Consider the following 25,326-nt stretch of genomic DNA (forward strand, 5'->3'; position numbering starts at 1 on the left):
GGTTTATTTTGTGGGGTAACTTACAAGTGAAGGGACAGGTAACAGGGTCTGGGAAAGACGTAGCGCAGTCTGGCGGTGTTCTCTGGAGAATTCTGCTCAGTCTACCTCCAGCACCCAGGGTCCAGGAACCAAGAGAGCCCGCGCATCAGGATCTCGGGTCTTCAGGGTCCTCTCTGGGCCCGCCTTGTAGGCATGACAGTTACCGAAGCCTCAGTGGGGGTTGGAACTTCCAGATCAAAGCTGGAATGGCTACCCACTACAGAAGAGCAGGTGGGGTGGAGAGTGAGGCGTGGGAATAGTGAGGGCAGTGCAGGTTCACAGATGCCACAAAGAAGAATTTCCAGGTAGAATTCAACAGGAACCCAGAGGCCGGCTATTGAGTCCTGGTTCCAAGGCAAGCACTTCGTGTTGCTGGTGAGATGGAAGGGGAAGACACCACTGTATCTGGAAGACAGAAGAACAAAGCTGCTATCCATGTGAGCCTGCCCACTTGGTGCTAGCAATTGCTGCCATGTGCCAAGCCAGCTCACATCTGAACACCCAAGCTCCATCTGGGGAACTAGGGTGCGTGGTAGTAATGCTAGCTGTGAACAAGTGCCTTGGTAATGTTGCTTCTTCTCCCTACTTGTGAGTAGTGTGCAAGATTTGTTTTTGGAAAAAAAGAAGATGCTTTATGGAGATGTGCAGTAAAGTCTGATGACTGGTTTTTGGTAAATGATACTGCGGGATTAGGAAGTTCCCAGCCCCCTTCTAATTAGAAGAGTTCATAGTTTGAACCGAAGAATGGCTTAAAGGTTCTTTTGGATGGGGCTGTGTGTGTAGTTCAGTGTTGGGGGCACTTGCCTAGCATAGTTGAAGGCCTGGATTCAATCACCAGCATTGAAGCAGGTGGGGGCGGGGCGGGGGCGGGGTGGGGGGGGGGAGATGATCTAAGATGGCCTAGCCAGCACTGTCTACAGATCTAGTCTCTCTATGGTTATATTCCAACCCCCCTCTCCCCCGCAACTTTTCTTTCACACATTACACAAAGGACTTAGAGTTTACCGTAATACTTCTTTAAGTCAATGTCAATTCAAATAGCTTAACAGTCAACAAGACTTGTTTCTTGAGTGTTGATAATCCAAAACCTAAGGGTTTGTCAGAGACCGTTTTAGAGGTTCTCATGAAACATTTAAAATTACTTCCTGTTTTAATAAATAGGAAGTTAAGCCGGGCGGTGGTGGTGCACGCCTTTAATCCCAGCACTCAGGAGGCAGAGGCAGGTGGATCTTTGTGAGTTCGAGGCCAGTCTGGTCTACAAAATGAGATCCAGGACAGGCACCAAAACCACACAGAGAAACCCTGGCTCGAAAAAACAAAACAAAAGTTAATCATGATTATAATAGGAACATAAAAATAGAAGTTGGCAGAAGTCTGGAAGAGAACATGAAAATGGAAAGTATAAAGGTGTCACCCATAAAATGTGGTTACCACTGCAGCTGGAGTACCAGACCGTGAAGATGGCCGAGGGGGGTCAGGAGAGAATCTGATGCAGAAGAGACTGTGAAGGAACCAGGTGACTCTGGGTGGCTGTCTCAGTGTCTCACCTACCCACTCACTACCTTTGTGTGTTCAAACCAAGAAGTTTGTTTGTTGGGCCTCCTTTTTCTTCCCTGGGAAATAATGCTTTTCTTTCTCTTTTAAATGTATGCAATGTAGCAGGCTTTCTCATTATCAATGAGTATAGTCTCTTCGGCAGAATTTAGTGTGTGGCCATCTGCCCTTGCCCACTTACTTACTTCTCCAGAACCTCCCAGATAGGGAGGAGCTTGCTATTAAAACGGAAGCAAAAAGATGCTGTGAATCCGAGGTGAATCCGAGGGCTTGTTCGTTGCAGATTGGACGAACTGGATTCTTGATCTGGTGTATTTTCTAGTTTATGGTCTTGCTATCTTGAAGGGTTTCATGTAGTTCTTAGAACCCCCCTCCAGGGGCTGGAGCAATTGTTCAGTGGTTAAGAGGCCTTACAGTTCTTGCAGAAAACCTGAGTTGGGTTCCCAGCGTCCTCACTGGGTGGCTCACAGCTGCCTGTAATTCCAGCTTTAGGGGATCTGCCTCTTTCTTCTAGATTCCATGGGCACCTGTCCATACCCCCCCCCCCCAAGACACATGTATGTACGTAATTAAAGAATAATAAAAATAAGTATTTTAAAAAACAGTCTCCCTCTTGACCAGGTATCTCAGGATGTCATTTGCAGGTAAGATGATTTGTGAGAAATGAGTTGGTGATGTTGGCAAGACTTTAATTCTTTTTTCTATGACAAGGACGGAGATTACCTATCTAAGGCATCTATGTGCTGGGTAGACTATGAGTTGATTAACGTTGTCTGACTCACTGTCAGCAGCTAACAGAAGCTACACATTCCAGGGCCACATTTGTAAATTCGGTATATCCCAGAGAGGTAGTCAGTTAGAGACGCGGGGAGCAGCTTTCTTCTCGGAGGGCACCTGTTACTCAAAAGTGATTAAGAGGTGAAAAAAAGGTACGTCAGTGATGCTGGAAGGCCCACTTTGCCACTGTGATTAGCCAGGGAACCCTGGTGACACTGGTGGAGATTCAAAGGTGATTGGAGCCAAAGTTGATATGCCAGGCATTTAGGCTCCTGCCTGCTAGTTGGTTGTGTGTTCCCGGACAATTCACTCAGCCTCTGGATCTCCACTGTCTGACTGAGACACCACAGGCTGCTAGCTGAGGTTTCTGGGAGTGCTCAGGCGGTTCACACTTCCTTGACTCTTCTTTCTCTAGCCCATTTGAATCTGCTGGTATTTCTGGCTGTTATTGTCTGGATTTGGATTAGCTGCTATTATTTTCTCTTTTCCACTAGCCCAACCAAACATCTTGCTGAATAACATGGTAAAATTGTTCACCCTCTTCTCCAAACCACTCTTGCCCATTTCTGAAATATTTTAAAGATAAGAAATGTATTAGGAGGCTTTTGGAGTAGTGGTGGTAGCTTATAAGAGGGTTTTATTTTGTTTTGGTTTTGTTCCATGCGTCCTTTCAGAGTTCCAGGAAAAGCTGTGGGCCTTTTCACTAGAAGAACTTATCTATAGGGGACCCGTGGACTCTGGTGGACTTGGAGGGTTTCTAAACAATGCCCAAGAATAAAAGCTGTTACCATGTTTATGAGTGTAGTACTGTTGCTCCCTTCTGGAATACAAAGAGCCAGGGTAGTAGAACATGAAGAACCCAGGCAGACAGAGCCTGCTGAATGAATTAGTAACTGTGGTGTTCGAGTTGTGAATGAGCCCTGAACACTCGGAGACAGATGCATCACTTCCTGGAGGAGAGCCGAGTCCTGTGAGCGCATCTTCACACCAGAAACTGGGGACATACTTTCCAGCTGCGTTGTTTGTGGCACGGAAGGATTCAGTCTGGCTCATAGCTCCTAAGTGTCTCCAAGGAGGACACAATCTACATTTAAAAGTTCCCAGGAGTCAAGCATGGTGGTGCACACCTCTAATTCTGGCACCCGAGAGGCGGAATCAGGAGAGTCAAGAGTTTGAGGCTAGCCTGGGCTACATAGTGAGACTGAGTTTCAGTAACAAGACCAACAAACCTCCCAGGTTTAGGTGGTAAAGTAAATCTGCCCCACTAGGGTTTGTCTCATGGAGATCCTGTTTTCACAAACTGCTTCTGTAAATTTTCTTTTCCTCCATGTATGCCTTTATCATCCACTTAGAAGATCATTCTGGAGACGACCACTTATTGATGGACTTCCTCTGTTGGACACTCACATCAGATCATCAGTTTGACAGTCTCAGGGCTAAAGCAATCTCTTTGTAGAACTGTCACCTGTACTCATAACCCAGTTTACTGCGGGGGGGCCCCCCCTCCTCCCCACGCCCCATTGGTTTTGAGTACAGAGTTGCTGAGTTCATGGTAGAAGTAGTAAGCTCCAAGCTGACAGCATTCTTCTCTGGATTGATATAAATGTAGCTGAAGGTAGGAACAGGGTCCCAGTTCTCTTCTGTACACAACAGCTATTTAGATTTTTTTTAGTTTTTAGAATTTTATTTGTGTATCTATGCATATGTCTTTGTGGATGTATGCCGTTATGACGTGTGTCCGTGCATGAGGTCAGAAGTGGGTGCTGGTTCCATTGGTGCTGAAGTCCTAAGTGGTGGTGAGCAGCCCCGACATAGGTGCTGGGAACTGAAGTAGGGTCCTCTGAAAGAGCAATGAGTGCCAATAACCTCTGAGCCATCTCTCCAGCCCCACAACACCAATTTTTATATCTCATGAAAAAGGTCAAAAAGCGTCAAACTTGTTTTCCTCCTAGCCTCTTTCCTTCACTGCCCCCATGCCTCAGTTCCCAGGAGCTCTGTTCAACAGCAAGCATAATGGTCACTACTGATTTGCCACAATGTTTAGAAACAGACCGTTCCTTTCGTGGACATCTCTGACATTTTATTATGTTTGGCTCTTAATTAGAATGACCATAACCCTATCTCAGTGTCAGAAAAATGGTCTGTTTCCTTTTATAATAGAGTATCTTTTATTTATTTATTTTTGACAATTTCATACATGTAAAGAAAATGCATCTTGATCATAGGCACCCCAACTTCCCCTTCCACTCCTCCAGGAGCCCCCACCTCTTCCCTCTCCCGTTCTTGCCCTCTCTTTTTGGTTGATAGCCAGCTGGGTCCACTTGGTGCTGCCCATTGGGGATGCTGACTGGTCTTGTTAACTTGATCTTGTACAAGTAACTGTAACTGCAGTGGGTTCATGAGGGCAAGGGCCACATCATGACCTGAGACAGCATTTCACAGCCCTCCCCCACATCCTCTGGTTCTCGTTTTCCACTATTCTTCTTCAATATTCCCTGAGCCTTGATGGGTGGGGCTTGGTACAGGTATCCCATTTAGGGCAGACACTCAGTAGACACCTACTCAGCACTATGGTCAATTATGAGTCTGTATTAAGGGCTGCCCACTGGAGAGAGAAGCTTCCCTGGCCACAGTCAGCAGCAGCACTAACCTATGGGTATAAGCAGGTTTTCTATCTAACAAATACAAAGGTGGGGAGAATGGTATAACAAACTTAGATAATATATTAGCAGTGGCTGATATATGGCCGATCCCATTTTGTCTGCACCCCTGCCTAATCCTCTTTGCCTTGGAACTGTTTTGAAGCAAATTCCAGATGCATTATCTCATCTGTAAATATTTCATATATTAAAGATAAAGAACTCTGTAAACAGAATATCCAAATACCAGCATCGTAAAAAATGAACAGTTCTTGATATCAAATACCTAATGAGTATTCACAGTTCCTTAGTTGTCTCATAATTTGTTTTGGTTTTGGTTTTTGAGAGTGTTTCACGGTGGAGCTCAGGCTGGCCTTGAATTTTTGTTTTTGTTTTTCAAGACAGGGTTTCTCTGTGCAGCCCTGGCTGTCCTGGAACTAGCTCTGTAGACCAAGCTGGCCTCGAACTCACAGAGATCCACCTGCCTATGCCTCCTCCCCCCAGTGCTGGAATTAAAGGCATGCACCACCACCGCCCACTGGCCTTGAATTTTTAATGCCCCTGTCTCTTCATGTACCTCACCCAACCACTTAGAACTTGCTTTTGTAGCTTGCTAATTGAGTTGGGGTTCTGTAAGGAATGTATGTGGAGGTTGGTTGATATATTACTTAAGTTTTTGACCTTTGGAATCCCTCCTTTCTGCTTTTTATTATCTTTTTCTTGCTGTTTTTGTCACTGTTGTCTTGGTAAAGAAACTGGATCGTGTGTCTTATGCAGTTTCTTATGAGCTGGGTTTTGTGGACTCTGATAATTTTAAGGAAATAAGAGTAAAAGTGGGTCATGTTTTTAGAAGTGTTTCCCAGTGTATGCAAGGGTTTTTACTTTGAGTTTAAACAGTCTAGCTGTGGAGTTTTAAGACTTGAGGAGGCAGGAGCATTTAGGCATCATAGAGCTCTGTGTTTTCTCTCTGTTTCCCATGGATTGGACACTCCCCTGGCTGATTATGCGCAGAGGTGTCACTGACCCAGAGCTGAAAGGCACCCAGCCGGAAAACGACAGCCATCCCTCATCAGCGACACCACGCAGTTATTTTGGGCAGTGGAGTGGAATGGCAGTTTTTCCTGTTGAATCTGCATGGGAAGCTGAGTGACAGAATGTCTACCCACCTTTCCTTCTTTGCTGTGAAGAACACTTCTCTCATAACTGCTCATTCCAGGGGAAACAGGATCACAGAATCAACTGGATTGGGAAAGACTTGCTGAGATCACCTGACCTCACCCAGAAACCTTAACACGGAACCCCGGCACCAGTACTTCCAGAACAAGGCTGTTGATGAGCAAGTCTCATCGGGCACACACCTCCTGCGTTCCAAGGCTGTTCAGCCTTAAGCAAAGTTATTTATTAAACTGTGCCTCTTTCTGCTTCGTACACCATGCATGTCTAGGAAGCTGTCCCCTACTTTGAGGATTTTTGTTAGTTTCGCAACCAAGTCCTGCTCCGTGGTCCTGCCTAGCCCGGCTCTTGCTATGTAACCCAAGTTGGCCATGTTACCTCTTTTACCTCAGCCTCTCTCATGTTGGGCTTACATGCCTGTACTACCAGGCCTGTCTGAGCATCTTTAAGATTAATCTTGAGTCTCCCTCCCTGTCCTCTTTATCACGTGACACACAAACCACATCCAAGTGTGCATTCATGACAAAAACAATGCTTTTATAGGTAGATTAGAAGTGTGAAGGGATTATGTCAGATTGCTTTTTAGCTAGGGCCTGTGGTAGTTAACCATATGTGTCGGTTTGTCTGGGCCACAGGGTGTCCAAGATACAGTATCACATGTTTTTAATGGATATTTCTGTGAGGATGGTCTTTTAGGGGCTGTTGAGATGGCTCAGTGGGTGCTTGCTGCCAAGCAAGATGCTTTCTGCCAAGTTGCATGACCTGAGTTCCATCTTCATGGTTGGAAGGAGAGAACCCACTCCCACCCACAATCTCACAAGTTTTCCTCTGACCGCGCACGCGCGCGCGCACATACACACACACACACACACACACACACACACACACACACAAAGAGAGCGGGGAGAGAATAAAGAAATGCATGCAATTTTTAAGTTTTCTTTTTCAGGTTAGCCTACAAAGTTTCATCATGGCATCTTCATACATATATATGCCGTTAGACTCTGTTTGCAGTCACTCCATGCATGTGGTTTGGGAAGCAGTTAACATTTAAGGCAGTGGACTTTGGGTAAAGTAGACCAGCATCTACCACAGAGTTGGGCCTCCTCCTGCCAGTGAAAGGCCTGAGTAGATCAAAAGCCTGATCTTCAGGAGCAAGGAGGATATTCTCAGCTGCTTGCTTTTGGTGTCTGCTCTCCAGGACAGATTTCTGAAGCTGTCAGCCTCCAGAGCTGCATAAACTAATTCTTTATTATAAATCTCCTTCGAAATATACATACAGCCTACTGCTTCTGTTTCCCCTGGAAAATCCCTGACTAACATAGCGTGGGACTTTGGAGGGCCAGAGTATGTCATAGATTTATCTTGAATCTCCTTTTTTTGGGAGATGGGGGTGTCTTGCTATGTAGGCTGGCCTTAAAATCTCAATCCTCCTGCCTCAGCCTCTCTATGACAAGACCATTGGAGTGTGCTGCAGCACCTGGTCTCAGCTGTCTGTTTTTAATCGGTATTTTGTATTAAAGGGATGTCAAGATTATTGGAGGGATCATCAGGAAACTGAGATTTAAGACACACCTCTTCTAACCCTCTGCTTGCTAGTCTCTAACCCAGGCATTTGCTCTCTCTCAACCTCAGTTTGTTTTCATAAAAGTTCAAGAGATTTTCAAGATCCACGAGTCTATGAAAAATATATTGAATAGATAATTCAGCAGCTGAGCAGGCATGAGAAGACGAGTCTGCTGAGAACAGCCCAGGGTTTCTGTTACTAGATAAGAAAAACAAAAACAAAAACAAAACAAAACAAAACAAAAAAACCAAACAGCAGATAATAAAATGCCAATCACCAGGGAGGAAAATTACAAACATTATATATCCCCCGTATAGCAGGGAGACTCTTGTAATCAGTAAAACAGAACATATGGATGGATAGGTTGCCTGCATGAACATCTTGAACTTTTATACTGTTTTATCTTGAGTCAGGGTCTCACTATGTAGTCCAGACTGGCCTCCTGTTGCAGCCTTTCAAATGCTGGAATTATTTTGTGCACGTCCAGCTTATGACTTCTCATTTGAAGGTAGAAAATCTAATTTTCACTTAGGATTTGTCTTTGTATTGCAATAATTCTTGTTTACAAGGAGCTGGATGATGGTCACATGGTGGAAGTTTGACAGGTGTGTCAAGTGGTGCAAACTGAGGGCCTGCCCTAGACAATAGACCGGAAAACCTGGTCCCAAGGACAGTTTTTTTGTCTCTCTCTGTCTCTGTCTCTGGTTCTGTCTCTCTCTGTCTCTGTCTGCCTATCTGTCTGCCCCCCCCCTCTCTCTCTCTCTGTGTGTGTGTGTGTGTGTGTGTGTGTGTGTGTGTGTATGTGTGTGTGTCTAGAGACTGAACTCAGGGCGCCCGCTAGCTGTGTTCTTCTTTGGGCTTCCCACTCCAGGAGAAAAGGCAGGAACCACAGAGCAGAAACCGTATCATTCTGGCTCCTGTCTGGAGAATGGTCAGCACTTGGGTGCGGTCATCTTTTGCTGTTGTTCTCTGTCTGGAACTCAGGTTCACCTTGCACAGCAAGCAGTCTGCCACTTGGGAGGCTGGCACTGGGGATTGTGTGGTCTATGTCTGTGCAAGCCAGCCAAGGGGAGGGTCAGGTGACCTCTTTGGATGTGACATATAGGAGGAGGGTGATAAAGCAGCTGCTCCTTGCTCACCAGAGACATCCTCTGTCTAGTGAGGTGACTCTTAGCCCTGTGTCCTGACTGTGAGCTGGCCAGGAAGGAGACAAGGCTCTGAGACCATAGCCCCCAGAGGCAATTCGACTGTTTACTCTTTTACTTGGTTGCTGCTGAAGATGGACAAATGATTAACCCCTGCAGTCCCTAGCTGGATCTTGCTGATTGCCCTGAATTCAACCTTTTGAACCTCTGGCTGGAGTTGTTTTACCAGCTTCTTTCAAATTAGGCATCTCGACTATCTTCTGGGGAGAGACTGGCCAGAGTAGTGGGAAGCAGCAGGAAGAAGGTTCTAGACACTGCTGCTGGCTCCCTGGCTTCCCCCTGAGGAGGTAAGGAAGGGGCCCTGAGATGAGGAGGAGACAGGAAAGGTGCTTCAGTCTGGAGGCTGCTGAATGGAGCCACTCCTGGCCCTCTGCCCAGCAACCACTTCCTGTCCCTGACAAGACCGCTCTGCTGGCCTGGCTGCCTGCCACCTGGCAGTGGCCTCAGCACATGACTCCTGTCCACCCAAGGTCTGAGGGAGCGGGCCGGAGGTTCCAGGTTTAGCCTGTCTCTTCTGAGTCACAAGGCTGTCTTGCCAGCCGCCTTCATCTGCCATGAGACAGGTGAGTCCTAACTCTACCTAGGGGATAGGCCATGTGCTCAGTGTTCCTGACACACAGAATGAGTCACCCGCTTTCCTGATAGTTGCTAGAGTCAATGGAAAGGGACTGGACCAACTGTATGGTAAGGTGCATAGGTCTGTTCAAAAGGGACACTGCCCTCCAGCCTGGGACTGTCATAGCTGGTCTCTGATCTCTACCAAGCCCGTGCTGTCCCACCGGTGGCAGGGCAGGGTGGGGCCCTGGACGCCACTAGAGGGTGGGAGTTGCTAGGGCTTTGTCACTTGGTGCTATTTCTGGCCTTGATTTCTCTCTGGAAAATCCAGAAAGGTGGGAGGGTGGTATGGGCCTGACTGTCCATCCATAGGAAGTTAGATCTGATCTAAAAAGCGGGGGTGGGGAGGGGCTTGATCAAAGGAATAATTTGCAGAAATTCTGGAGGGGGCTAAATATGTCGGTGAACCCAGGTCCAAGTCTGATTTCCGCCTTGCTCCTGGCTTCCTCTCCCTTTTGCTCCATCCCTCTCCTCTTTCTTTTTTAAGGGATACTTTGTGGGCAGAGGATGCACCTTAGTCGACTGAGGGCTTGCGAAGCATGCTTGAGCTCCTGGGTGTGGTCTTCAGCACCGTATAAGCCTGGCATGATAGTGCCTGTAATCTCAGGATCAGAAATTCAGGGATTTTTTTTTCTTTAGCTATGCAGGAAGTTCAAGGCCAGCCTGGGCTAGAGACCATATTGTTAACTAACAACAATAGAACACCCAAAAGTTACCGGGTTACATTCTCCTCCATTCTGCGGCAGCGTCTTCCAGATGCACTGACTGGACATTTCAGACATCTGTGAGATGAAGTTGGGTTTGTCTAGAAGCTCTCGAGCATTTTTCTGCTTACTTTTAGGATATAAACATTCTTTTTAAGTTGGGGCCATGGCGGAGGAGCAAAGGACATGAACATGTATAAATTCTAGAAACTTGGATCTGAGCATTGTTAGGGATGTGCCCAGCCCCTCCCCGGTCTTTAAGAGAGAGGCAGTATGAAGGTGGTAGTGGAGACATGTTTGGGGTGCTGTGAGGTGATAAGGTGGAGCTGAAATTGTCTAGTAAAACTAACTTAGTGCCTTCTGGATCAACTCACCTGTTTATCAAGGACCCAGGCACATTTAATTTCCTTTTTAAAAAAAATGATTTATTTATTTTTATGGCATGTAAGTCTGTGTGAAGGTGTCAGATCCCCTAGAACTGTAGTTGTGAGCTGCCATGTGGGTTCTGGGAATTGAACCTGTGTCTTCTAGAAGAGCAGCCGGTGCTCTTAATTGCTGAGCCATCTCTCCACCTTCACCAAACCCCACCCCGAACATTCCAATTCTTGTTGAGAAGAAGCCAGGAGAGGACACACAGCACAGTGGCGGGACTGGCTGCACCCTGAACCCTGTCCCGTCAGCACTTGCTGCTCCTTTGCCTCTGTGGAGCCGCTAGAACTAAATGTGGAATTAATTTTTCCTGCTAGACCATTCCCTTTACTCTGTTCCTTTCCCTTATTAGACTTCTGTCTGTTCTTACACGGGGGAGCAGGCTCCCTTAGACATGGTGTGAACTGGGGTTTGCTACTCCTCCCTCAGATTTAGACCCATGTTCTGTGCTTACAATGGGTGTTTAGCAACTACCAACTTTTTACCCAGCCTCCAGCTCCCTCAAGCAACCGCCCCCTCCTTGATTCTTGTCTTCACGTGGGTGAGTTGTTTATTAACAGCAGCAAGGTTGAGGGAAGTTTTACTCGAAGCTGAAAAAGGCTTTTCCCAGGGAACATAGCTGTGGATAGTGACCTTAGTTTACTGAGCAATTGTTTAAATCAAGACGTTGACCTGGAACTTCATAATAAAGTAATTATGAAGTCTATTCACTCTGTACCTAATGTGTCATCACTGTTAACAAATGTAATTTCACAGGCTCTCAGCCTGTATGTGAGTGGCAGCATCCTTGTTTTCGTGGATGCAGAATTAGAGCTCCTACAAGGTCATGTGACTCACACAAAGTCATGTAGCCGGTTAAGAGCAGACAATTCAAGCATGGGTCAGTCTGGCTACAAAGCCATCCCTCTGCCATGCTGCTGCAGCCTACTCATTATCCAACCCTGGCTGAGCCTAAAAAAAAAAAAATGTTGCTAGTTTTTGAGAATGAGTAGGAAAGGTGTTGGAACAAAATGTGCCAGAATAGACGCTTTGGTTGCCCCACAGTGAGTAGACAGCACTTCTGAAAATTAAGTCTTCAGGATGACGGAATCACAGCTGCTCTGCTTGTCTTTCTGTTGCTTTCAGAATAATTGCGGGTTTTTCTTTAACATATTTGGTCATACTGAAAATAAAGGTAGCTGTCTTTCCCTGTTCAAAAAGGAATACATGTTTACTGTAGGAAATGCAGACACATACATAATTGTCCAACATGTCCCACAGCACCAGAAGCTGTCCGAGAAGGTCCAGCCCTGTGCTGCCGTTCACCGTGTGTAGGATCTTAGTGTAATCTCTTCTGTTCTTGTTTCTGGTCTGTGCAGTTGGAAATAGCCTCCATCATTGGATTTTGGTAAGATAAGAGTTAAAAGCCAGAAGCCTCCAAGAAGTGACCTTGAAATAGTTGACATTTTAGTAATGATCTCCTGGCCTTCCTTCCTGAGCCTGCACGTATGTGTTAAGGTATATGCTACTGTGTCTATATTAATGAAAACAAGATATTTTAAAACCAGTTGTGGCCTTTTAACCAATTAACATATCCTGACCACCTATCCTTACCTCTACATAGCTTTTACCATTGCCTACAATCTAGGATGAGCTGGTGCCAGTGGAATGAAATCTGTTATTGCAGGTGTGTGTGTGTGTGTGTGTGTGTGTGTGTGTGTGTGTGTGTGTATGTGTTGGGGGGGTGAGGAGGGGCAGCAGGCACAGACTTCTAGTCTCCTGATAACAGGCATTTTTAAACAAATATGTGAACATGGCCACTTTGGGTCATAGGGGCTCTCTTCCTTTCCAGAGCATTCCCAAACCTCCCTCCCTGTGAGGTGAGGATCAGGAAGGATTCCTTTCGGAGCTCAGAGCCTGTCTTGATTCAGCGTGGCAGTACTGTGAATCCAGATGCCAGGCCTCAGTGGGGGAACTTGGATTCTGGCCCTCTTTAAAGTTAGAAAAACGGTGCTACTGCATTTGATCTGTTCTCTGGGCGTACAGGAAGTCGCCAGTCAGAGCGCCTTCTGGTTCCAAGAAGCTTCCAGGCTGGACTGCCATGCTCCAGCCTTCAGGGAGGCGGACTGCAGTCACTGGCCTTTAGTTGGGGGAGTTTCTGGTGATGTGCTTACTGATTGATACCTTTCCTCTTGCTGCCTTCAGACTGTTAGAAAACATTGATCCATTCTCCTTTTAAACCCTTCCCCTTCTAGCAAACCAGCATGCCACATTTGCAAGCCTCCTCTTGCCTCTCCACACTCCACCTTCAGCTGTATTGTGTGTGCAGACTCTAGGGATGTCCTTGTCCATTCAGTCCCACCGACCTTCAGAAGGCTAAAGAGTGCTGAGCAGTGTGACTGGCGACAGAAGCCTCGTGTGGAATACGCTTCTGAGAAGGTTCATGGCTGTAATAATATCCCTTCCTTCTATCCTAAAACATCTGTTTGAGACTGGGCAGTGCAGCTGAGCTACCTTCCAAAGGAACCCACCTGTCCTGCAGGATACTGTTGACTGAGTTCAGACACAGCGGCTTCCCCAGGACCTTTAAGGGAATGGCTCGAGCTTTACGCTCTCATCGTTATTGAGAAAGATCTAAGATGCTCTTTGGTGTGCCTACCAAAATTACAGAGCAGCCGCTGTGTCTGTGAGAGGTATGCTGAGATGGCTGAGAGGAATAATGCACACATTTCCCAGCAGTGAAACTCAAAGCATTAACGACTCTCTCCAGTGTTTTTCAAAGTGCCATTTAATTAGTTTCCTTCTGACCCCCTCCCCGTGGAAAGGTTAAGTAGCAATACCCTCTTTCCACTGATGAGACGCTGAAACTAGGAGAGGTTAATCAACTTGCCTTGGGCCAGCCTGACCCAGTGGAGGGATTTCCTCTACCCATAACTCCTGCTTTTCATGCCAAAACCAGGGTTGCCTCGGGGAGGGCCTCGGTAGAGGAGGGAAGGATGAATATTCTTGCTCACTGTACCTTTTTTTTGCTCTTTATATTTTATCCTTTATTTTTTTGAGGCAGGGTCTCTCATGCCAAAACCAGGGTTGCCTCGAAGGATGGATATTCTTGCTCACCGTACCTTTTTTTTGCTCTTTATATTTTATCCTTTATTTTTTTGTAGCCCAGCTGCCCTCTGACTCACTGTATGAGCTTCTGATCCTCCTGCCTCCGACTTCTGAGTGCTGGCATCACAGTGACACACGGGCACGTCAGGTTTTATGTGCCTGGGACTGAACTCAGGGTGTGTGTTGTGTATGACAGGCAAGTACTCTATAAACTGCACCACATCTCCAGCCACCGCCCCTCCCACTTCTTCTGATGCAAGGGAGCCAGTCTATCGGCTTTACTCTTGCAGTCCTGTTTGGGATTGCTGAGGCAGCGGTTGAAGTGGTATCCTTCAAATCACAGACCCGGATCCTTGACCTGGATGTGGCTTTGCTTCCTTGAGCTAAGCGGCAAGCGTGATGGATAGCAGAAAGGAATTATTACTGGCTCAGTTGCCCAGTCTTGACAGGCGGCCCTTTGGGTTTGAGATGCAAACCTGATATCCACAGAGGGCTTCGGAATCGGATGTTGTTTTCTCCCTGTAATTTCACTTGTTGGGCTTTTTGGTAGAAGGGCTGCCAGGTTGTCCCTGGTACACATTCCTTGTAAAGTTCTATAACTGACACATGGCAATGTATGTAGCTAGACTGTGGAGATGGCTTGTGACACAGCAGGCCCTCGCATCTCGCCCTCTTGCTTCCACCAAAGCTGCTACAGCTTGAATCACCTTGGCTTACTTCTCCTAGAGGTACAGCAGATCCTTGCCACAGAGCCAGGCTGAGTGTGCCTTTGAGGACACGGTCTTAGATAAGCAGTTGCCATATTGATGTTTGTTATTCTTGAGGACTGAGTGTACTTTCCTTCTGGCTCCAGAAAGGCCCTCCAATAATTAGCTAACTACCTGGAGGAATGTTACAGGCTTGTGCAGGGCAGGCTTCACGAAAAGGAGGAAAGCATGGGAGTTTGAGACAGCACAATGGGCTCCCTGTCTATACTAGAGTTTTCATAGACTAGGATTGTTATTAGGGCTTTTCTTTCTGTTTCAGCTTTAACTTTTTCCCCCCCAGCTGTAAAATGTTTTGTTTTTGTTTTTTCCTCCTCTGGGGACAGTGTTTAGAACTATCCAGAGTGGTCTAGGGTTTAATATGCCATCATAGCCTTTTCTACCCCCAAACCCCTAGCAAGAGAATTGCTTACCTTTATACCAAGGAGGCTGTAAAAAAACATTCAGTGTGTGCTCAGGTGGACAGGGCCTGTGGTGATTCCATGTGTGCTAAATGTGTCAGCTGCGGATCAAGCTTGCTTTCCTCATGGTGAAAGTGTGTGGCGAAGGCATGAGCACAGAGTCAGGAAGCTAAATAAACACGAAAGGATTTTAAACAATGAAAAGAGACATGTCACAGTCCTAGAACCCCAGCCACTCAGGAGACTGATGCAGAGGTTGGGAAGTTCAAGACCTACTGGGGATACAGAATGAGTTCAAGGCCAGCCTGGGTAACTTAGCAAGACTTCGTTCCAAAAATAACAACTAAGTAGCTGGAGAGATCGCGCAGTGGTAGAGTGCTTTCAGTCCCAGGTTCAATCCCCTGCACTGCAGAAATAAATAAGGCAAAAGTAAAAAAAAAAAAAAAAAAAAAAAAAAAAAAGCAACGCTTACTTCAATGTTAAGGTGTAAACTCATACCCAGACATTTACTTCATAGACACTTCACAGACTGACCTGATCTAGTTTTGGTCCCAGGAGTGTTGGCATGTGGTCTCAGGATGTGGCCACCTTTTCCTCCTCCAGCCAAATGTCCCCCTTCACACAGCTGTTTATAGCCTAAGTGTCCATGTGGTAGGGAGTAAGTAGATTGGTTGTTGGCACTTACAGTTCCAGCTGTTTCATTGGATGGGAAAATCAAGACCATGTGTAGTAAAGGGTTAGATCCAGGTTGATGTAACCTTTCTTTCTCCACGTTTTGTCTGAGCAGATATCCTTGGTTACCTCACCCTTTTCTTGCTGGATGGAACAGGAAGATAATCAGGGTGTGTGTGAACCCCAGAATTCCGAAGATAGAGGTATGGGTTCTGACTTTGAGAACTCTGAGGACAGAGAAGGGGACCCAGAAGAAAGAGGAATGGGCTCCAATCCACGCCACACAGAAGAGAGGGGCCACCTGGAGATGGACTCCGACCCACGGGATGACGATCTAAGAGGGGACTCACAAGAGAGGGAAATAGTGTCCACTGTCTGTCCAGGTGAGAAGACTGGAGTATCCACGGAAGTTACCACACTCACATTTACACTTGGTGCCTCTGTCATACAATCAGGGCCGGCACCCTGTGAGTCTAGGGGGAAGGCTCTCTAGAGACCATTGAGCAGGATTCTCAACTGCCTTGGCTCTCCTAATGTCGGTCCTCTGAGCATCTTTTTCTTTAATATCATCCACCATTGAGGCCACGCTGGTAAGTGAAGGGTCACTCATGGGTGCTGCCCTTTGGTACAGATGACTACTTGTAACATTACAGTGGAATCACAGGCAGTACCGGGTACTGGTGAAATTATTAAGGCCACTCCACGTAGTTAAAAGGAGATTTATTTAATGGCGTAACTTACAAATTAAGGGATAGGTAGGTCGCGGGGTCTGGGGAAGGTCTATCGCAGTCCAGCGGTGTTCTCTGGAGCTCTGCTTGGCCCACCTCCACCATCCAGGGTCCCAGAACAGAGAGAGAGCGCTGGCCCATCCAGATCTCGGGTCTCCAGGCACCTCCCTCGGCCCTGCCTTGTGGGCGTGACAGTTGACGAAGTCTCAATGGGGGTTGGAACTTCCAGATCAAAGCTGGAATGGCTACCCACTACAACCGGGGGTGGGGGTGAGGGGGCTACCTCACAGACGTTGGGGAGTGACCTGACATGTTGGATTTAAAGAGTGACTTGGGAGCCTAGAAAGATGGCTCAGTGGTTAAGAGCACTTACTACTCTTGCAGAAGACCTGAGTTTGGTTCTAAGCACCCATATCAGTCGGCTCACAACCACCTGGAATCAGTTCCAGGGAATCCAATGTCCTCTTCTGGTCTCTGCAGGCACCTGCACGAATGTGGTACGCACAAACTCACATACATACATAAGAGATGAATACCTGTTTTTTTAAAAATTTTCAAAAGTGACAGCACACTGCTGGGCAAAGTATATGGATGTTTCTAGTTAAATCATCATCCCCGCTCTTGATAAGCAAAGTCAGTAGTTAAATGACCGACCTGTGTTCACGAGGCTGGTTACCCAAGGGCCTAAGTTCCTGGTTACCACCCTTGCTATTTCTGACCCGAAAGCAAATGCTGGGTCTCTAGCCACTTCCTTGTTCCTGTCTTTGGACACTGGTTGCTTTGTCCTGTTCAGGGTATACAGCAGGGCCAGAAAAGAGCTGAAACACCCTATGGCCAGGACTGTGTGGTTACATTTCTTTCCCTGTGACAAAGTCCCAGGTCCCCTGCTGCCCTCCTCCACAGCGCATATAAGCCTGTGGCCTTCACTTCCTCAAGTGCCCTCTGTTTGAGGAGGAAGCAGCCAGAGACTGACAGGTAGATATTCTCTACCAGTTTATAACTTGGTCCTTACCAGTTCTGGGCTGTCTGCCATCCCTTACCCATCTTCCAATGCTGAGTTCAGTTTGCTCATGAGTGTGACCAACCTGCTGCCGAGGACAGCGGTGAATGCTACTCCTCATGAAATTGTAAGTGTAATTAAAACTCCAAAGTGTGTGTGTGTGTGTGTGTGTGTGTGTGTGTGTGCGCGCGTGTGTACATCTATGGGTTGTTATATGTGTCAGCCAGAGGTCAACCTCAGGCATTGTTCCTTAGCAGCCATCTAACTTGAATTTTTAGGTGGGGGGTCTCTGTGGTCTAGAGCTCACCAAGGTAGGCTGGCTGGCCAGCAAGCGCCAGGGCGATCTGCCTGTCTGTCTCCCCACTAGAACTGCAAGCACCATGCATCCCACTTGGCTTTTTTTTTGCGGGGGGGGGGGGGATCAAAATCAGATCCTCGTGCTTGCACAGCACTTTAGAAATAACTTATCTTTCCTGATTTTTTTCCCCCTTAATACTTGACTGTTTGCTTCTTGAGCACAGACTTTAGTAGACTGTAACAGGGTGTTGTTGCAATGTCAAAGGTTGGAAATGCTCTCAAGCTGTTCCAGATTGACCAAATGGTTTTTTGTTTTTGTTTTAAAATCAGTTCTGGACCTAATGCAGCCAAGTGGTCTCTTTTACTTTTCATGACTAACCTGATTTGTGTTTTGAGGCTCTAACTTTACAAAGTGTGGTTGAGCAAATAAAGTTTTTTCTCCATTTTCTGGAGACAGAACTCTATCTCCTGAGTTCCCATATGGTACAAACCTGGCTATCTGCATCCTGCCAGTGGTTCAGCTAAACAAAGCCTGGGGTATAGTAGATGTGGTCTGCCAAAAGACTGGTTGGCAGCGGCACAGAGTGCACTGTCCTTTAGGTCTTACTTGGAGGAGACCAGTGGGAAAGAGGCTGGAGTATAAGGAGGTTAGGGAACTGGGGTGGAGAGGTTTTGGGGAGTACCCGGGACGAGCATTACTCCTTGGCTCACAATCTTTGAAGGGCAGTTCTCCTAGAATACCTTTGCACGCCAGGTCTACCTGACCCCCACTGCCAACTTGTCTGTTGCAGAGGGGCTGCTGAGTGAGGAAGAAGGGGCTGTCCTCCGTGAGGAAGAGGATGACCAGCCTGGTGTGGCTGACATAGCACTGTTCCCAGGCCTGTCAGAATCTGACAGTATATCCCGGAGTCCCCGCGGAGAAGAGGAGGAGGAGGAGTTGGAAGAAGAAGAGGAGGAAAACGTTGGGGAGAACGGGCTGATGGAGGCAGATGAGCAGTTGCCTCCTCCAATGCTTCCCTGGAGGCGTCACCTCTCCCTGGGGGGTCGACACCGAGGTGACAAACCTGCCCACCGCCGCTTCCACCGGCTCCATCACCCCATGGCCATGGACCTCGGGGAACTCGACAGCCTGATGGCCAGCATCATGGACGCGCCCACCATCTGCCCGGACTGCGGGGAGAGCTTCAGTCCGGGTGCCGCCTTTCTGCAGCACCAGCGCATCCACCGCCTGGCTGAGGCCGCCGCGGTGGCCAGCCTGGAGCCCTTCGGCTTGGCGGCCGAGTGCGGTGGGGTGGTGGGGATGATGGGCATGGGCGTGGCCGGCGGCTTCGGGGCGGGGCCCGCGCTGGCCCGGCCCCCCCGCGAGAAGCCCTTCCGCTGCGGGGAGTGCGGCAAAGGCTTCAGCCGCAACACCTACCTGACCAACCACCTGCGGCTGCACACGGGCGAGCGGCCCAACCTGTGCGCCGACTGCGGCAAGAGCTTCAGCTGGCGCGCCGACCTGCTCAAGCACCGGCGCCTGCACACGGGCGAGAAGCCCTACCCGTGCCCGGAGTGCGGCGAGGCCTTCAGCCTCAGCTCGCACTTGCTCAGCCACCGGCGCGCGCACGCGGCGGCCAGCGGCGCGGGCTCGGCGGCGCTGCGGCCCTTCGCGTGCGGGGAGTGCGGCAAGGGTTTCGTGCGCCGCTCGCACCTGGCCAACCACCAGCGCATCCACACGGGCGAGAAGCCGCACGGCTGCGGCGAGTGCGGCAAGCGCTTCAGCTGGCGCTCGGACCTGGTGAAGCACCAGCGCGTGCACACGGGCGAGAAGCCCTACATGTGCTCCGAGTGCGGGGAGACCTTCAGCGTCAGCTCGCACCTCTTCACGCACAAGCGCACGCACTCGGGCGAGCGGCCCTACGTGTGCCGCGAGTGTGGCAAGGGCTTCGGCCGCAACTCGCACCTCGTCAACCACCTGCGCGTGCACACGGGCGAGAAGCCGTTCCGCTGCGGCCAGTGCGAGAAGCGCTTCAGCGACTTCTCCACGCTCACGCAGCACCAGCGCACGCACACGGGCGAGAAGCCCTACACGTGCATCGAGTGCGGCAAGAGCTTCATCCAGAGCTCCCACCTCATCCGCCACCGCCGCATCCACACCGGCAACAAGCCCCACAAGTGCGCGGGCTGCGGCAAGGGCTTCCGCTACAAGACGCACCTTGCGCAGCATCAGAAGTTGCATGTGTGCTAGGGCCGGAGGGTGGGGTGGGGTCCCAAACGAGGCCGCGCGCTGGGAGTAGATGGCTTGGTTACTGATCCTGTAGATGTGGGGGAAGGGACGGGAGGGACAGCCCGAGAGTGTCGGGGGGGGGTACTTTTAATGTTTGCCCCTGCTCCCCCACAAGGGGACGGTTAATAAGAGTTGTTATTTCGAGGTGCCTACCTCCTCCATGGAAGTAACTCTTAGGAGATGTGCTTGAGTTGATGGCTTACTTAAATACACACTGTAAGGAGTGAAGAGCTTGGGTGAACAGATGCTTGGAGGACCCCCCCCCCCCCAGGAAGGGGATGTGGGTGGAGAGGGTTGGGCTCTCGTGTTTGTGGGAACCGGGAGGGGTGGCTGGTTTAGAGTTATGGGGGTACAGTAAAGCGCGGGTAGGAATAAGCCTGCGACACCTCTCACCCTCAGCTCTAGCCAGACCCTTCTCATCCCTATAGAAGAGGTCGCTTCTATCCACTTCCCTTCCCATGAGCCACAGTTAGCTGCTATTTTGAGACATCCAGGGAAAGTCGAGCAGAGAAACTGCACAATTACTTCAAGGGGCAACCCAATTACTTCAAGGGGCAACCTTGGGTTTAGAAATCCACTAATAACTGGTTCCCGGATTTCTTAGGAAATCCTGCACTTGGTTCTTCCTGTTGGGTCTCGGGTGCCTAGGTGGATGGATGACCCTGACCTGGGTGTAAGTCAGGACTTGCCCTGTCTTAGTCCGGCTTCAGGAGGACTGAAGACCACCATCAGCAGCGGCCTGAGAAACCTGTTCACAAAAGTCAGCCCGCTCAGTTTTGCTGGCTTTCTGTGGAAAACGCAAGAAAGCTGGGTTCCCAAGATGGGGATGCCTTTCTTTGCATGTGTGTGCCCTGACTCCAAGAACCCCAACTTCTGCACAAATTAATGAGGGATCTAGTCCAGACAGGGGTTTCCTTTTTCCGCTTCCGTATGAGAGGCAAGGATTTACACATGGAGGGTACGGACAGGAAGAGGTGGGAATGCAAAATTGCCAAATAGCACAAACAATGAATGTTTTCTAGTTAGACAGATGCCAAAATTAGCACTTTTGTATTTTCAAAGTGTTTTATGCTTTCTAATGATTGCTAGTGTTTCTCACGTGCTTGTGAGGTAAATCAGTATTACGAACTCTGTCTTGGGGAAGGTCTAGGGTAGGAGTGTGGCAAGCCTCTTGAATGAAGGCTGAGGACTGCGGATGGTAGAGCCTGACTTTTATGTTCTTCAGCTCCGTTGCTAGGATGACTTACGTCCTCTGATTTAAATAATACAGTAAGAACACTGAGCATTCTTGTGCTTGACAGAAGACATAAAGCCTAGAAGGACCAAAGATGTCCTTATTGACAAAGCTGGCCTTTGTCACCTGATTACAGTGTCCTCACTATGTTCTGTTTCTAGGAGGGAGCTGTAGTCAAATGACATGTATAGGTTTTGGTTACACTGAAAATCCCTCCCCTAGATTAGCCTGTAGAAGTTAGTGTTGTGGCAGGCGGTGAAGTTTTCTTCACTGAAAGTGTTTCGCCCTAGACTGTTCATGGGAGTCTCAAACTGTTGGACACAGTTGAAGGGGGGGGGGAACTATACAATTGTTTCTACAGTTTTAGTGAAGTTTCTGTGAATGCTAGTGATTTATACTTGATCATTTATATTTTAGTAATAATCTTTCTTTGGGGGGCTGTAGGAAAGCATGGTTTTTTTTTTGTTTTTTTTTTTGGTCATTTTAAGTACACTTCAAAAATCTGGAGAACACCCAGGCTTGTATGTTGCCTGCTGATCTTGACCACTAAATCTTTATTGTTGTTCACAGATGGAAATCAGACACTCACACTACGGATAGTTTTGTAAAACTCTAATTCTCTTCCAGTTTTCTTTTAGTGAAGAGTTAACACGTGCAAAGTCTGTGCCCATGATTTATTCTGACTCTTGCAGTCTGAATGCCAAGTGTATGAGACCTACTTAAAACAACACAGCCAATCTGTAAGTGATCTTTAATTTTTTTTCTTTTGAGACAAGGTCTCTCTACATAGCCCTGGCTGTCCTAGAACTCACTATGTAGACCAGGCTGACCTTGGACTCAGAGATCTGCCTGCCTCTGCTCCCCAAGTGCTAGGATTAGAGGCAAGTGCCACTATGACCGGCTTATTATTATTATTATTATTATTATTATTATTATTATTATTATTATTATTATTTTGTACACATCTACCTCTTCTGGCTGTTTTAAGTTCTCTCAAGTGTGTGCCAATGAAATTGCATCCGACTTTTGATTCTTCATATATTTTCCGGTCACTTTGTGTTTGATGGGCTTTGTTTTGTGTTTTTTTTCCTTCTGTCGTTACCATTACACACAGTATAGCCGCTGTGAGATGTGCTGCATTTCAGCAGCTTTAGAGAGTGGGTTCAGTGGGGAGTGGATCTTCAAGCTGGTGTGAAGTAATGGCAGTAGAAATCTTTGGCCTTCTCCTCTTCTTTCCATTGCCATGGGTAATAGCCTCAGCTCCTTTGTTATCCCTTGGCTGAGCAAATCCTTCAGCACTGACCATGTACCACTCCAGGGGTGTATATAAGATGTGATTCCCTTTCTCTTACTTCTTCAGGGAACATACCCGCATTAAGTGAGATTCCACGCACCCAGATGGTTAGTTCTCGTCTTCCGACTTAGGATAATAGTGTTTCTCCAGGATACCCTGGTGACTGCGGTTCGTGCTTGAAAGGATTCCTCCCTCCAACTCACTGCTGATGTTGGAGGCCTTTGTACTGTTTATTTCGGGGGCGTTTGGTCAAAAGCAGGTTCCCTTTGCTGTCCTTTACTAAGCAAAACTCGGTGCAGTTTATGGGCTTAAATGACTTAGTTCTGAGGTGGAAGAAGGATAAGCGCCCCTTTGGGCCACGTGGTGTCTTTACAGTCTCGAGGCTGTATATATGTGAAAAGTGAAAATATAAAAAAAAAAAAACTATGTTCATAGACAATCTGAACTGTGTTTCTGAAGTTTGTGCACATATTTCATTGTAGTGCTATTTTACATTTGTTTGTTAAAGTAGTAAGTAATTTAATGATCCGAAGAGTACCAGATTCTGTGTGAGTGTGCTCGTGTATGTGAGAATTGCCTCGTTTTCAGGCTGTTTTATTTAATGATGGTCCCTTGGACAGCATCCTGGTGTTCAGCAACGAATGTGGGATATTTGTCATTAAATTTCTATCAGTCTTTTATCATTCTTCTTTATTATCTGTCTCACATATGACTCTTTGTAAATGAAATTTTACTGGAGTACAGTTACACCTCGGCGGCCATGCTTCCAAACTGTCTACGGAGACTTTCATGGAAAGCTGAGTAATTGTGACAGAGACCACATGGGCCACAGTCCTCAAATATTTGCTATCTTACCTTTAAGAGCACAGTCTAGTGGAGTGTAGGGGGGTGTAGTGGGGTGTAGGGGGCATGCAGCAAGAGGCTGCAACAGGATGGGTGCTGGTGTGAGGCCAGCCTCATCTGTGTAGTAAGGCACTGACTCAGAATTGGTTCCTGTTCATTTGTGTATGTATTTATGCACACACACGTCCTAGTTTGCTTTCTATGGCTGTGATAAAACACCGTGACCAAAACCAGTGTGGGCAGGAAAGGGTTTACATGACTTCTTCCAGTCACAGTCCATCATGAAAGGAGGGCAGGGCAGGAACCTAGAGGTGGGAACCGAAGCAGAGGCCGTGGAGGAACATTGCTTGCTCAGTGTTGGCTTGCTCTGCTTGTCCTAAATTGCTTTTTAACTCAGGACCACCTGCCCTAGGGTGGCACCAAGCACCGTGGGTTGCTCCCTCCCACCATCAATCATTATGAAGCAAATGCCTCAGAGACTTGCCCACTGGCCAATCTTGAGGAGGCATTTTTCTCAGTCATGGTTTCCTCTTCCCAGATGACTATCTTGTGTCAAACTGAAACAACCTAACCAGCACAATTGGCCCCTTGTTCTTGACACAGATACACCGCTATTAAACCAATGCTGTCTCCATTGTTTGTTACCAAGATCTTGTTAATGTCATTATATAAAACAGTATAACTTTAAAAGCCCCACCATCTGTAAAATATTCAAACACTTTGAAATCTCCAGCTCTTTAAAATATCCAAAGCCTCTCAATTGTGGGCTCCTGTAAAACAAAAATGAGGTCTGTACTTTCTTACTCCAGAGAGAAAAACCAGGGCACACTTTGAATTTGACCAAGGCAAACCCTGAATCCACCAGTGTAAATACCTCAGTGTTGGCTGTCTGGAACTCACTCATGATCTTCTGGTCTCCAAAAGGCGTGGGCTTATGCATATACACAATTGCTGGAGTTGCCTGAGTCCTGCACTAGAACATTGGGGGGATCTCCGACCATCCTGGAAATAGTTCATGGCTGAAGTTCAAATAGTTTGCACATTCTTAGCAGTGACTCAGTGCAGCACAGTGAGGCTAGTACTGTGCCTTTGGAGTAATGGGGGATGTTTTCATGTTGTTTATCACTGCTCTCCATTCCCAAAGAACTGCTTTCACTCTTATCAGTGTGGCGATGTGTTGCGACCACCTCGACCAGCAAGGAAGACACAACACCGAGCTCTTCTTTCTGCCGTTTATTCAAGAACCTTGAACAATCTTCTGACCCCAGGGAAAGCCAGCCCACGCCCTTTATAGCCACTGGGCAACCAACCCCGTAGTGCCACGTGGACAATGCCGATAGGGTCAGACATACACAAGCAAGCCAGATTCTATGCCCAAGCCAAATAAGGAGTTGTTTATCCCAGAGAACACCCGCCATTGGGAAGGCGGAAGCTGGACGCCGGCGCCATCTTTGAGGTGCGGCCGTGCACGGCTCTCTACAGTTCCCCCTTTTTTGTTTTAAGCAGCAGGCAAGAGCAGAAGTCTAATCTCTGCCAAAATACAACTTGGACATTGTACTGGTGTTAGTCCAGGTGTCATCCACCCAGAGAACACTTGACCCGTCCAATACCCTTTTTTACATAGGTGGGAATTAGGGTAGCAACCCACATGCAATTAGACTTGCTCTTCTTGGGTTTTGCAATACAGCTAGACCCAAGTGCAGTGCACTAGCCTCACATCCTGTGCGATCAAGCTTTTAATGCAGCCAGCCAGGCCTGGGGAGACTGTCCAGCCTCTATGGCTGTAAAGGCTTGGATAATCATGGCTGCATTGCGCTGCTGAGAAACCCTTAAACGAACAATGCACCACAGGCACATCAGGGAGACAAGTACCAGTAGGCCTGCCAGGGCACCTAATCCCGCCCACTCCTTTAAAAAGGTGATAGAATTTTGCAGCCAAGACATCATTTCTGCAGCGGAGGCCAGGTGCACATGGGTGGAGTTGACTGCAATGATCTCATTGCGCAGGATCTGGGTTCTGCTCCTGCAGCAAGTC

At 47.8% G+C, this 25,326-nt stretch overlaps 1 protein-coding gene and 1 long non-coding RNA gene across 2 annotated transcripts in view; one reads left to right on the top strand and one right to left on the bottom strand.

The window, feature by feature from the left end:
- Window positions 1-19,881, top strand: part of Znf697 (zinc finger protein 697) — a 33,851-nt gene extending 13,970 nt beyond the window's left edge. The window contains exons 2-3 of the mRNA XM_059265949.1: window positions 15,742-16,009; window positions 18,443-19,881. Coding sequence (XP_059121932.1) covers window positions 15,775-16,009; window positions 18,443-19,881 — 1,674 coding nt within the window. The 5' untranslated portion in view covers window positions 15,742-15,774. The remainder of the gene's footprint in view (window positions 1-15,741; window positions 16,010-18,442) is intronic.
- On the bottom strand, window positions 13,847-15,811 carry LOC131913350 (uncharacterized). Its single transcript, XR_009379871.1, has 3 exons — window positions 15,489-15,811; window positions 14,967-15,123; window positions 13,847-14,308 (listed from the first exon to the last, which is right to left on the bottom strand). It is a non-coding gene; the product is annotated as an uncharacterized LOC131913350 (long non-coding RNA).
- Window positions 19,882-25,326: the final 5,445 nt, after the last annotated feature.

The sequence above is a fragment of the Peromyscus eremicus genome, chromosome 6 (assembly GCF_949786415.1).
Source record: "Peromyscus eremicus chromosome 6, PerEre_H2_v1, whole genome shotgun sequence".
Taxonomy (NCBI): domain Eukaryota; kingdom Metazoa; phylum Chordata; class Mammalia; order Rodentia; family Cricetidae; genus Peromyscus; species Peromyscus eremicus.